The sequence below is a fragment of the Urtica dioica genome, chromosome 8 (assembly GCF_054948205.1).
Source record: "Urtica dioica subsp. dioica isolate 48M chromosome 8, U.dioica_male_clone48M_v1_H2, whole genome shotgun sequence".
NCBI lineage: Eukaryota > Viridiplantae > Streptophyta > Magnoliopsida > Rosales > Urticaceae > Urtica > Urtica dioica.
Window position 1 is genome coordinate 21,748,660 of NC_142763.1, and position 12,181 is coordinate 21,760,840.

The following is a 12,181-nucleotide window of genomic DNA, read 5'->3' on the forward strand; positions in this document are numbered from 1 at the left end:
AAAAATAAAAATAAAAATAAAAATAAAAAAAAAACTAATCACTTATAAATTTATTTATTATTTCGGAGTCTTCAAACATACAACAAAACTTACTTCAGTATGAATAAACTACACTATGTAATCAGATCAGATCTTTATTTACTCCACAAGCATCGTTTGAACTTTGAATAAATCGCAACTACAGCTAGCAAATGCCCTTTAATTTATGAGATCCGTTTAAGGAAATAATTTGTCCAAGCCTGTAATTGGTTAGAATACCATCTCTGCAAGTATTCGTCCTCACATACCTTCTGATTGACTCAAGGAATTTCTTTCCATAAAACTCTACTTCTTCAGCTATATAATAATTGTTTTTTTCGATAAAAAAATATATATATATATATATATATATATATAATATTTGTTTTTACTATATTAAATTTGTTTTTTTTTTTCAAGTCTTAAGTATCTATAGTCCACGGTAAACTTGAATTTACAAATAAAAAAACATAAGCTTAAATTATAGACACTGGCTGTGCCAGCATCTGGCAGGGTAACGTGTTGGCCTTCTACACTTTATAATGTTAATAATTTATAAAATTAAAAAAAAAAATCATATAAAATCATTTTCAAGTTTCAACCATGACCCTACCCCACTGGATTATTATACTATCACATTTTTCGCCTAGGACGTATTCATTAACTCTCTCATCCAAAATAACAAGAAAAGTTTATAAACACATTACCTCAATTTTATATGTTCCATTAATTTAGTTTATAAAAAACAAGTGCCATCTACATCATTTCTTGAATTTTATTACTAAACGAGTTCCGCTTAATTACGCTATATAGGAGTTCTCGTCGTCACTCGTTACCCTTGTCCTACTCCGTAGAAGAAGTATTGTAAAATTAAAAATACAAAAAATTAGTTAACTAATCAACTAAAACGTTTACGACTGTTATATAACCAACGTTTCATAAATCTTAAATAAATAGTCACAAACATGACGTGAAATTATTGGTTTACCCTTTCATTGAAATAAAATATTAGGATATTTACGTCAATTTACGCGTGTAGATACACAAACGTGATTATTTACTTAATATTTACAAAACGTTAGCTATATAATAATGTAAAAACTGTAAATATGACTATATACCTAATAAACCTTTAAAAATAATACTAGGAAGAAAAAAAAAATTGCTCTGGCGTTTCTTCGCCAAATTCAATCTTGTGGGGAGCAAAATAAAGCCCCAATAGCCGCTATAAACAGTTGTACTTTCTTGTTCCTTTTTTCCCTTGTATAGACAACTTATATCCCTTTATCTACGCTTATAAACATCCAAGAATGAATCATTGTTGCCACTTCAGCACTAGTCTCCCTCGCTCCGAACGGGATTTCGAGGTCGGTCGAACGAATCACTTAGGTGGTGATGATAGAAAACCGTGGCGAAAAGAGATGGGTTTCATGAGTGAGTTAGTTGTTTTTGTTAGCGAGGTGGCGGCGTTTGAGGAGGAGGGCGAAGAGGAGCTCGTTCCAGGTGTCGGGGACGCCGGGGAGGCACCAATGGCTGCAATCTTGGTGGTGGAGAGGGGCGGGCCCCTTGCGCCCCAAGTAATACACGGAAGGGTGCCCGTCTTTCCTCCGCCTCGTCATCTCCGTCACGTCCAACACTTGCACTTTCCCCACCCGAGTGTCGTTCACGTGCCTCCCCAGTATCTCCGCCAACCCCTTGTAGTGGACATCTTCTTTGCCCACCCTCGGTGGACCTTCCAACTCGGGCTCGGTCTCTGTGTGGCAACCGCCGCCCGAATTCCAATTCCCGCCTCTGCCACATGAAAAAGTCGAATTATCAAGGTCAAATAAAAGAAAGGGTTTTGTAACTAAGTTATATACAAACTCAAATTCTGATAAATAGTCAACGTTTAGTTAATTTTGCAAAAATGCAAATATCCAAAGTATAACAAAAATTAACAGAAAATAACTTGTCACATCAGATTTTGTGGCTATATTTGAAATATATTTGAAACCTTGGCTAAATTGCAATCTCGACGTTTGTAGGGACAGACCTGAAATGCACGGGGGAATATGTTCGGAGGAAGACGTCAGTCTTGTCGGTGTCCACTTGATTAGCGATCCAATTGATGACCGTCTCGACGGATTTCCGGTACCCAGCTTCGACGGTCATGTTTTCCCTCACCTTGCGCCCCACTTGAAAGTAACACCCCCTTTTAGCAAAAAAAAAAAAAAAAAAAAAATCAAAACATTTCCTAATTAAGAAAAAGGCCAATACTTTTACTCATTTTTTTCGTAGACAAAATCGATCTTACTGCCGCATGATCTTCTCGTAGGACCACCAGTGGCCGGTGTTGAGGACGAGGACGTCGGCGGTGCGCCACTTGGCGGAGTTCCAGTCCATCTTGTCGAGCCTGAGGGTGAGGCGGACTTGGTGGGGGGCCCCGGGGGGAGGGTGGGCCTGGGGCACGAGGAATGGGGAACGGTAATACTCGACGGTGCAGTTGTAGCCGGGAATGTTGAACACCATCGAACCCGAGTGCTTCGAGAGAGGCTGCCCGGTGGCCTCGCGGATCGACCCTTTGTCTGCCACCGCTGATGTCACCATGCACATGAACGACTCCCATTGGTTCCTCCCCAGAGAGTCCCCCGCAAACACCACCCGCTTGTTCCGAAGCTCCTCCAGCATTCTCGACGCGTTGAATCTAGCGAAAAAATTCAATTTTAGTTTCATATAATTGCTAATTAAGCTGAGCCCAATTACATGGGGGCTCCACAAACTACTCTCTTTCTAAAGGACAAGAATGAATAGAGATCAATCGATTGAAAACATCATTGGAGAAAAGAATAGCCTTCAATCAATACACTAGCCAAAAAACTAATTAATAATTTCCACAAGGAAAAGAAAAAAAAAATCAACAAGGAAGAAACTATACTCGATCAAAGAAGTATGAAAGACAGATATAATTATGTATAGATATAGAAGTACCTGGGCAAGTCGCAGTGATTGGGTTGCCAACGCCACTTGGTGTATGAAGAATCTGGTCTATGACCTTCTTTGCAAGCAAAACCCCCATCCATGAAAGGGCATTCTCTGGACTCGTACAACGGATATTCCTCGTCCCAGACCCAACTCCCATCGTACACGTCACACCTCTCACCACCCTCCTCCAGATATCCCGGCCGTTCATTCCGCCGCGACGGCGCTGGCGAAATTGACGGCGACGGGGACTGCGACGGTGACGGCGACTGCGACGGTGACGGTTTCGGTAACAGAGATATAGAAGATAACGAGGATGGGGATTTTCTGAGGCCGAACCAGTCTCGGCCGGAGCGGAGTCCGGTGAGTACGGTGTCGTGGTCGAAGCAAACGAACGTGGTGAGGAAGAGAGCGGAAAGTAGAAAGAAGCCAAGAAGCCCAAGAGACGGCTCTATAGGATTAAGCCGTTTCAGTTTCTTGAAGAACAAGCTCAACTGCTTTGCTGGTTCGGTGATTGGACTGTCCTTTGCCAATGCCATGGTTGCTTCTCTGAGAGAGAGAAGATCTCTAGTTTATTATTTTTTTTTTCTAATTATATAATTAATCTATGCATTATGGGGTTGTGTTGTTGCATGTTGGAAGAGAGAGGCAGAGGAAGATTGGCATTAATGGATGGAAAGCGAGAAGCCTCTCAGTTTTGTGTGAGGGAGAAGCAGTTGGGATTTTAAAGCAGGAATGTGAAATTGTTTATATAATTTATTTCAAATTCCCTTTTTTGGTTTACTTATTCAATACAAGACCGAAATATACCGTTGCTGTTGTGTACTTTGGGTGAGAGAATAATTCTGGTAATTAATACAATAATGTTTTTTTTAAAATTAATAATAATAAGCACGGTCAATTTTTTAGAATACATTTGTTTTTCCTTTTTTTTTTAAATGCGGTATGAAAGAACTATTCAGGAGTTTATTCACTCTTAAAATCTAATCTTATTCAGTACCCCAAAATAAAAGTAGTCCAATCTTTTTGTCAAAAAATTTAAGTTCTTATCTTATTTTTAGCTCAATAATATAGGCGATAATGATATAATAAGATATTTTATATAAAAATAATAATAATTATATAATTGATATGCTTGGTGGCTTCAAAAGTTAATAGGGAAATTTGCGTCAATGTCACAAATTCGTCAGGTTTTTGCATTTGTGTCACAAAGTTGTCAAAATTGCATTTGTGTCACGTATTTACATTCGTGTCACATGTGCGAATTTCAAATTACTCCCTCTCATCATTTAATCTTTTTATTAGTTACTCAATGTCTTCTGAATTTTTACAATACCTTATTAAAAATCAGGTCATCTTCCTCTAAAACTTTCTAAATTTTTTGCATGTGACTTATTTGCAATTGGATTACCAATTTGTGACATAAGATGCAAATACCACAAGTTAATATGCTTGGATATTTATAGTTAGTCTTTCTTTCTTTCTTTTTTTTCTTTTTTGTGGCAGGAAGTATTCAAGAATTTATTTGCAACTCTTAAAATTCATTTTTATCACCCCAAAAAAAATCTACTTTAATATTTTAGCTAAATTAAATAATAAGATAGGAGCTGAATATTTAATTAGATTGAATGTTTTTAGCTCAATCTTTTCTTTCTTTATTTATTTTCTTTTTGTGTGGTAGGAAAGCACTCGCCAATTTTTGTCAACTCTTAAAATCCAATCTTATTTTTTTAAAAAAATAAGTTCTTATCTTCTTCATAAATAAATAAAAAGATCCTTTTTTTTTTAGTTCAATCAAATGAAAAGATAGGAACTTAATTGGATATTTCGTTTTTAATTTATTTTGAAGTTTGGCTGAGTTTGATGTGTTGGTCTTCCTTCCGGGCGTGTGTGAACGTGGGTTTAATTTAACTGCCCAATCACCCAATAAAAAGACAAAATAACTAGAAAAACTCCGACAAACATGCTGATAACCATGGTTTGTAGATTGATATAACACTCTATTATAAGATATTTTTCGTTATACAGACAAGATATTTCAAATATTTCGCTTAAGGGCTAAAATTTCTGCTTGGGATGTATAAAAATGAAGAGAACAAAGATGAACTCGCAGTGGTAAAAAATGGTAACATGGACAACAATTGCAATGGGTTAAGAATATATGATTGGTGATGGATTCAGTGGAAATCGATAAAACCGGGAGAATAAAAAAAATAACACCTAAAAAAGTCGAGGAATTTATAGTCTCAGAGCAGACGACGACATTGGAGTATTGGCAGGATTCTTAACATCTTCAATAGATGTTGGTTTTTTTGCCTAATTGAGGCATTTTCTTGAGTTCCCTAAAAGAATCAATTACATGGTTAAATTTTTTCAACCGGTATATTATTTCATTTTTATATGAAAACTAGGAGTGGGCACGTTTTAGTCCGATTTTAAACTAGTCTCAAAATCGGACCGAGCTATTTTAAATGGTTTCAAAATTTTAGAATGTATCAGATCATTTAAGAAAATACACTAAACCGAATCGATCAGTATTTTATTGATATGTTTTCTTTTCACAAATTTAATAAAAAAATACAAAATATATATTAACATGTTTAAGATGTCCAAGCCGATTTCTTAAGTTTAATGTCTTATAATTGTTTCTTTAACCTAATTTGAAATTTAAGACATGTCCTGTCCCATCTAGGCTGCAATTTCCCTTTTCCAAATCGTACCGGATTATTTTGGAATTATCAACAAAATCACACCGATCCAATCCCATATCTAGAGTCTTACGATTTTTTTTTCACACCCCATCGAAAATGTTAGTTTGGATTGGAATCGAAAGGACAAAAACAATAATATCCGTGAGTTATTATTAAGCGAATCATATAAAATCCCAAAATGTCAATAACGCCATGTTATAGTTTAATAGACGTGTATAGCTTTAATTGAAAAGTTCACAATCACTTCCGATTTTTTCGTTTCTCAAATATATTTTGGATTTGTATTTGGTCTTTGTTACCCCGACTGAAATACCTTCGATTTTTTTATAAATAAAAGAAGAAGAAAGAAGTTCACTACGTTACGAATTACGATGGCATATCCTTTTTCAGCTTGCATGCCTCTTTTACTAACTTTTTTACCACAGTTATACGCGATTTACCATTTCATAACATATTTAAAACACCTGGCTTAAATTTGACATACACAAACCACAACCTGGAATTTAGGGGCACTATAATAAGGATTTAAAATACCACAGAAAATTAAAGAACATTATACATATGAGCATAATTTCAAGGGCTGTTTGCTTGTCAATAATAAATCATGAAGTTAACTGTTAATCATAGTGCTAATAATAGGCGAAAAATAATAATAAACAAATTGCATAATATTAAATAAATAAAATTAAAAAAAAACTAATAACATAAAACGGAAACATGAAATAATTCCAACACTTACTACACCAAATAGTACATATTTTTTTAATTTTCAGATTATCATATCTTAAGTTTAATAAGTTAAATTACCAAGTCATCACATTCTTCGAAATAATTTTAACAATCACAATTCCTTCTGAAATTCTGATTCTCCATTGAAATATATGAAGGAAAGATTTGGGGTACAAAAGGGTAATTGTTAATATAGTACCTCTAAAAAAATTATAATCTTCCCATATATGCTGAAACAACTCACACCGACTAAGCAATGAGGTGGCATCGAATCGCCAATCAAATTCTCCTCCATTTGGAAGTCAAAGCCTATAAATTATTATCTCCAATCACGATAAATGATTTTTTGTTCTCTATAAAAAAAAAAAATAAAAAAAAAAATAAAAATAAAAAAATAGACAATAGAAAGAGCTATGAATCTGCAAAATAAATAAGAAAGCATTTCCTCGCTGATCGGTTGGAGACTCATTAAATAGTTATAATAAAAAAAATCTCAGACGTGCTTAATGCTGCTGCTGATTAATTTTTGCATCGCGTGTACGTTGATCATATAAATGCCCGTCGATTTATATTATTAAACTCTTCTCTTCACCCAATTAATATCCGCCATTTATTCATGTCGCTCGTGTTATAAATATTATTATAATATGTCTCGTATTGATTTAACACCGGAAACATCGCCGCTGATGCTAGAGATTCACGGAAAGTCATTATCCATCATTCTCTCGAATAAATGGTATTAAAACTTTAACAATTACCTTCCAGTTAGACGTCACCACATCATATTTTAGTTATATGTTATTTTCGTCTATTAAACAAGTTTTGATTTTTAAATGTTACCAGTACAACAAAATATAAAGACTTTTTGATGAAGGCATGTTTTAATATTGCTTATGACTTTTTGCTCAATATTTTACAAGTATTTTATGCTTGCTGTTAACTTCCAAATATTTTTTAGCTTAAACAAATATATTAAAGTTAACCTATTTAAGCTAACTAGCAATGTTATAAGAACATTGACCTATTTTAAAAAATTAGGCATTTTACAAATGTTGATATCATGCATGATGGTTTGTAATAAAACACACATTCACATTACCCTACTTAAACTTGATTTAAAAGGCCATTTTTTTTCCTTATGGTCTAAGATCTCTGAAAGACCTCCGAGTAAGTTGAGCCGCTACTTCAATTACAAGGGAAAAGATTGGGAAGCCATGGCTGCAATGAAGCTGCTCACATTTTAGATAAGTGGCCAAACCGTTCTAATGCTTTTGGATTTTTTATTTCACTTGAAAACTGTTTAGAAATCCTTTTTTTGCATTCTTGCTAAAGGATTTTTTAATTTTTTTAAAAAAAAAATTGCTAAAGGATTTGAAGCAGTGTACCAGAACCCTTTCATCTCACTCAAATAATGTTTCATAACAAGTGCAGCAGACAAATCAGAATCTTTTTCCACATCATCTTTAGATTGATAAATTAATGTGTGAAGTTCATGCATTAAAGTTTATGAATATTTTATAAGTTGAAGTTGAACCACAATGCATTTAACGTCGTGTACTTGACCACAACATAATGAGATCCATAATGGGCTAATTTGAAGCACCACAAGATAGTAAAAGGCCACAAATTGTTTTACACAAATACCTTATTTTGACATGCTAATTCTCGAAAATATGATATAGCTAAATAGTCAATTTAAAGTTATGAATTTGCAAAATAGCAAAGGTTTGTCTTAATTTAGTGAAATAATTAAAATGTGCAGCAATCAGGTTTCAAAAAAAATTTGACTCCAAGATTAACTTTTTTGAAAGTGATAAATTACTTATAATAACCGTAAAAAAATTTAATTCTGGCTGTTATAAAAATTTTGAAAACGTAAATTTGACTACTTTGCCGAAAAGTTGAGACTTTGGATATTTTACTAATCATTAAGTTTCAAATAACTATTTTGTACAATTTTTCCTTCTCAAAATAGATTTATATTTTTACGAATATATTTCATTTTTATTTTCAGAAAATTTTGTCCATATAAAAAAACTCTAAACAGCGAAAAGAAAAAAAAATAACGCTATAAAAAAATACTGTAAAAAGAAGTATTTATAAAATACAAAAGCAAAGGTATTTAAAATAATAAGTTTGGAAAAAAAATGTACTAGAGGTCATTTTTTGTTGCAAAAAGCCCATAATTACCCTACACTGTTTTGGCAAAAACAAATTAAAAAAAAAAAAAAAAAAAGATAGAAGAGCTGATACATTCAGCGAAACGTTGTGTACAAACAAAGAAGCTCAAGCTTTTATGATCAACTGCACAAAAATTCACATTCACAGTATAAAAGCAGTAGCACAACACAAATATTTTATTTACTGACTAAAAAAACCAAAATTTCTCATTTCCTTGACAAAACATAGTACCAAAACGTCATAAAGACGGCGATCCCGCTGAAAATACAAAATCTGTCCAACCGGGTCTCGCTCCTCATCCTCTTCTCCTTCAACTCGCTCTGCACTTTCGTGCAGCGGAGCCAAGACTCGAGCACTTTCCCGTGGTTCCTGCTCCCCCGACAGCTCAGCGCTTGCCCGAGAACGAGCAGGCTGTTCCGCCCGCTGACGTGGCACCCTTCCACGTCCTTGAGCTGCATACTAACCTCGGTGAGCCCGAGAGTCGGCTGATCATCATCATCATCATCGGATTCCATGCTCCGAACCGCCCGAAACTTCACGCTGAGAACGCACTCGGCAGCTCCACATGGAAGCACGCCATTAGCCGAGAGCACGGAGCCGAACCGCACGGCGTAGTCCTTCTCGGTGGGCCAGTGCCTCTGTCCGCCGAGGGCGCTCCAGCTGGCAAGGTTCGCGGCTTTCTTCGCCCTCTTGTTCACGAGGATCCAACTGAGCCGGAGCCCGGCTCGGAGCTCCTGCCAGAGCTTCCCTTCTTTCCTCTCCCTCTCCGGCGATGGAATCCGAGGCAGACCGTCGGAGACGGAGAGTGTGACTTGTTTGTCACCGGCCACGAGGTCGACCCGGAACGGGCAGTTGTAGAACCAACCCTCGGAGCCGGTAGCGTTTGGAATCCCCCAAAGGACTTTTGAGCAGATTGCCTTGCCTTTGTACCTGATATACTCCCCCATCAGAACTTACCGTGAGACGCAAGCATCGCAGGGGCATTTTAGTATGTTTACCGGTATTAGGGGAACTCTTGACTATTTCACTGTAGAAGGAGAAACTTTGACTATTTTGCTAAAAGGTTCTTATGTTTCTTTTCTTATGTATTGCTTTCTTAAATGACTAGCTCACACTAGAATGAAGGAAAGGAAATAGGGATTATTCCAAAAGTATAACTGTTTGGTGGTGTTTTTCTCATTATTTATTGAATAGGTGTCTTTAATCCAAAAGTATGACAACATATATCATTAATAAAATGAGTACTGCTATTTGTCCCGGGTCACGATGAGTGACGATCCACTCACGTGTTGACACGTGGCAATTCGTTGCCACGTGTCAACACGTGAGTGGATCGTCACTCATCGTGACCCGGGACAAAAATCAATTCCGTAATAAAATACAGTTTTTTCATGACATTTTAAATCTCAGTAAATGTAGTTTTTTTCATGACATTTGTTGTCAAATTGTTGGAATAAATAGCTCATATTGGATAATCGCAAAAACACTACCAAATGGTCATACTTTTATAATAATTCCAAAGAAATACAATAGGTGATATCGGAATCTCAAGAGGTCCGTGCTCCTCCCAATCGGCATTCTTTTCTTTTCACACCATTTTCATGCTCATTTCCATCTTAATCTCTCTTATTATAAAGGCTAATATAATTTCTAAGTATTAAATATATTTAACACTCTAATTATCTGTTATTATTCTTATACCCTCAATACACTTTCTTATAGAGTAGAGTGATCAAGTAGATAATTGGTACTACGACGAGTACCTGATGTCGACTATGGAAACAAAGTCGGAAGGTGAAACATTATTGAGCTCGTCGGCGTCGCCATAGTACTCGGCCTCGGTCCACTCGACCGGGTATTCGCGGTACACCTTGTTAAAGATTGGAGGGAAACAATCCGCGTAGAACTTTCTGAAGCCACCGATGGATGAGATTAGGGCTTTGACGTCTTGCCGGTCGGTCGAGGGCCACATGGAAGAGCAAGCATTTTCCCACAATCTCTCTTCCCTCGACATGGAGCGCAGCGCCGAGCAAGAACACGCCGCGCTGGCGAGACTCGGGCCGTCGAGACGCCTCAAGATTTCGTAGAAAAGATCGGTGCTCAATGATCCCATTTGATCTCCCAGCAGCTGTGAATTTAGAATTGAATGTGTTTGATGATCTTCTGTTAAGTTCTAAACAAGCATTTAATATAAGACATACATAACATAAGTTTGCTGCTCGAAATCTTGCGAAATAAGTATCTTCCGTGAAGAGTAACAGAAGGAACTAAATTGCTTCCCTGTCAGCAAGAGTATGGAGTTACTCTTCTCCTACTTTTGTATATATCAACACTCTTGGCTTTTCTTTTATGCACAATCTTGTATTATTTATCTACGTGATGATTAAGCAGGAAAAAAAGGGTTAATATCCAGCTACAAAACAAATAAGGCAACAAGGAGAGAGCGATAGGCCGATAAAGGTGATCAAGTAGTTCAACTTCTTTTATGTTATCCTCTGTTTTTTTTCTGATTTTTTTTATATAATGTCTAGAAGAAAAAAAAAATATGTATATAAATCAAACAATAAACCTCTTTAAAACTACTTACGAAAGTGGAGACTTTCTGATCATGTTTGCGTGTATATTACCATTACAAGAGTAATGAAGAGAGGTCATGCAAGTATGCATCAGAAACAGACATAAGTAACCAAAAACTACTTGCACTAACAGACTTGAGTAAGAAATCCCCAATTAACAACGACACATTGATTAGTAGTAAAAAGCATTGCCCTAATATAGATTAAATAGTCAACCAAAGTATTCAGCAGAGAAAAAAAAAAGTAAGCTTCGTTCCTTGTATACCTGCGATTCTATCTCAACCACAAGAGAAAAACACAACTGCCATTTTAACAGACTTGAACACATGTAATTGAAGATAAATATCACTTCATATTCATAACTTCTTTAAAAATTTAAATGAAATAAAATAACACTTTTAAAGCAGTAATAAAAATAATCTAGAAAGCCAAAGGCGGAATGGGTAAGGCTTCAAACCTCGTGCGAAGAGAACAGGCTTCCAAAGCGGAAACAGTTCACAACAGAGTTTATAGTCTGAAAGGAGAGGAATCTAAGACCAAAATTCAACGAGTGAGTGGTGAATTTTCTGATGTCACGTAATAAAAAAATCGGAGCTATTAAAGGAAAGAAAAGTTAGCTCGCCTGTTACTTTCCATGTGATTTATTTATATTTGTGTGGCCAATTGTTCTTAAAATCAAATATGCCACAGTTCTTATACATATTTATGATTTCCAACTCACAAATAATATATATATGCATATAATGTGGTGGTTCATGCATCTTTCAATCACCACCACGTAGATTTAATGCCACCTCATTGCATTAATTAATTGAATCAACCTCTGATCCAACATATCAACTCAAATACATCTGATTGATATTATATCTGATTATGTAGGTGAGTCAATGGCTCCTTTTTACATATGTAAAAATTGAATTCGCTGGTAATGCCGTGGCGAATGCTCACTTTTTAGAATGAAAGATGACCAGGTTTTGGTATAAAACATTCTCAATCAGAAATGTCTTA

General features: G+C 35.7%; 2 protein-coding genes across 2 annotated transcripts; both read right to left on the bottom strand.

Moving 5' to 3' along the window:
- Positions 1–1,422: 1,422 nt before the first annotated feature.
- Positions 1,423–3,702, bottom strand: LOC149388545 (protein trichome birefringence-like 10). Its single transcript, XM_089621707.1, has 4 exons — positions 2,986–3,702; positions 2,312–2,701; positions 2,051–2,209; positions 1,423–1,809 (listed from the first exon to the last, which is right to left on the bottom strand). Exons 1-4 carry the CDS (start codon positions 3,513–3,515, stop codon positions 1,458–1,460), a joined length of 1,431 nt encoding a protein of 476 aa, XP_089477833.1. The 5' UTR covers positions 3,516–3,702; the 3' UTR covers positions 1,423–1,457.
- Positions 3,703–8,648: 4,946 nt separating this feature from the next.
- Positions 8,649–10,710, bottom strand: LOC149388546 (F-box protein At2g27310-like). The gene is made up of 2 exons (XM_089623464.1): positions 10,361–10,710; positions 8,649–9,527 (listed from the first exon to the last, which is right to left on the bottom strand). The coding sequence occupies exons 1-2, from the start codon at positions 10,708–10,710 to the stop codon at positions 8,804–8,806; spliced, it is 1,074 nt and encodes a 357-aa protein (XP_089479590.1). The 3' UTR covers positions 8,649–8,803.
- Positions 10,711–12,181: the final 1,471 nt, after the last annotated feature.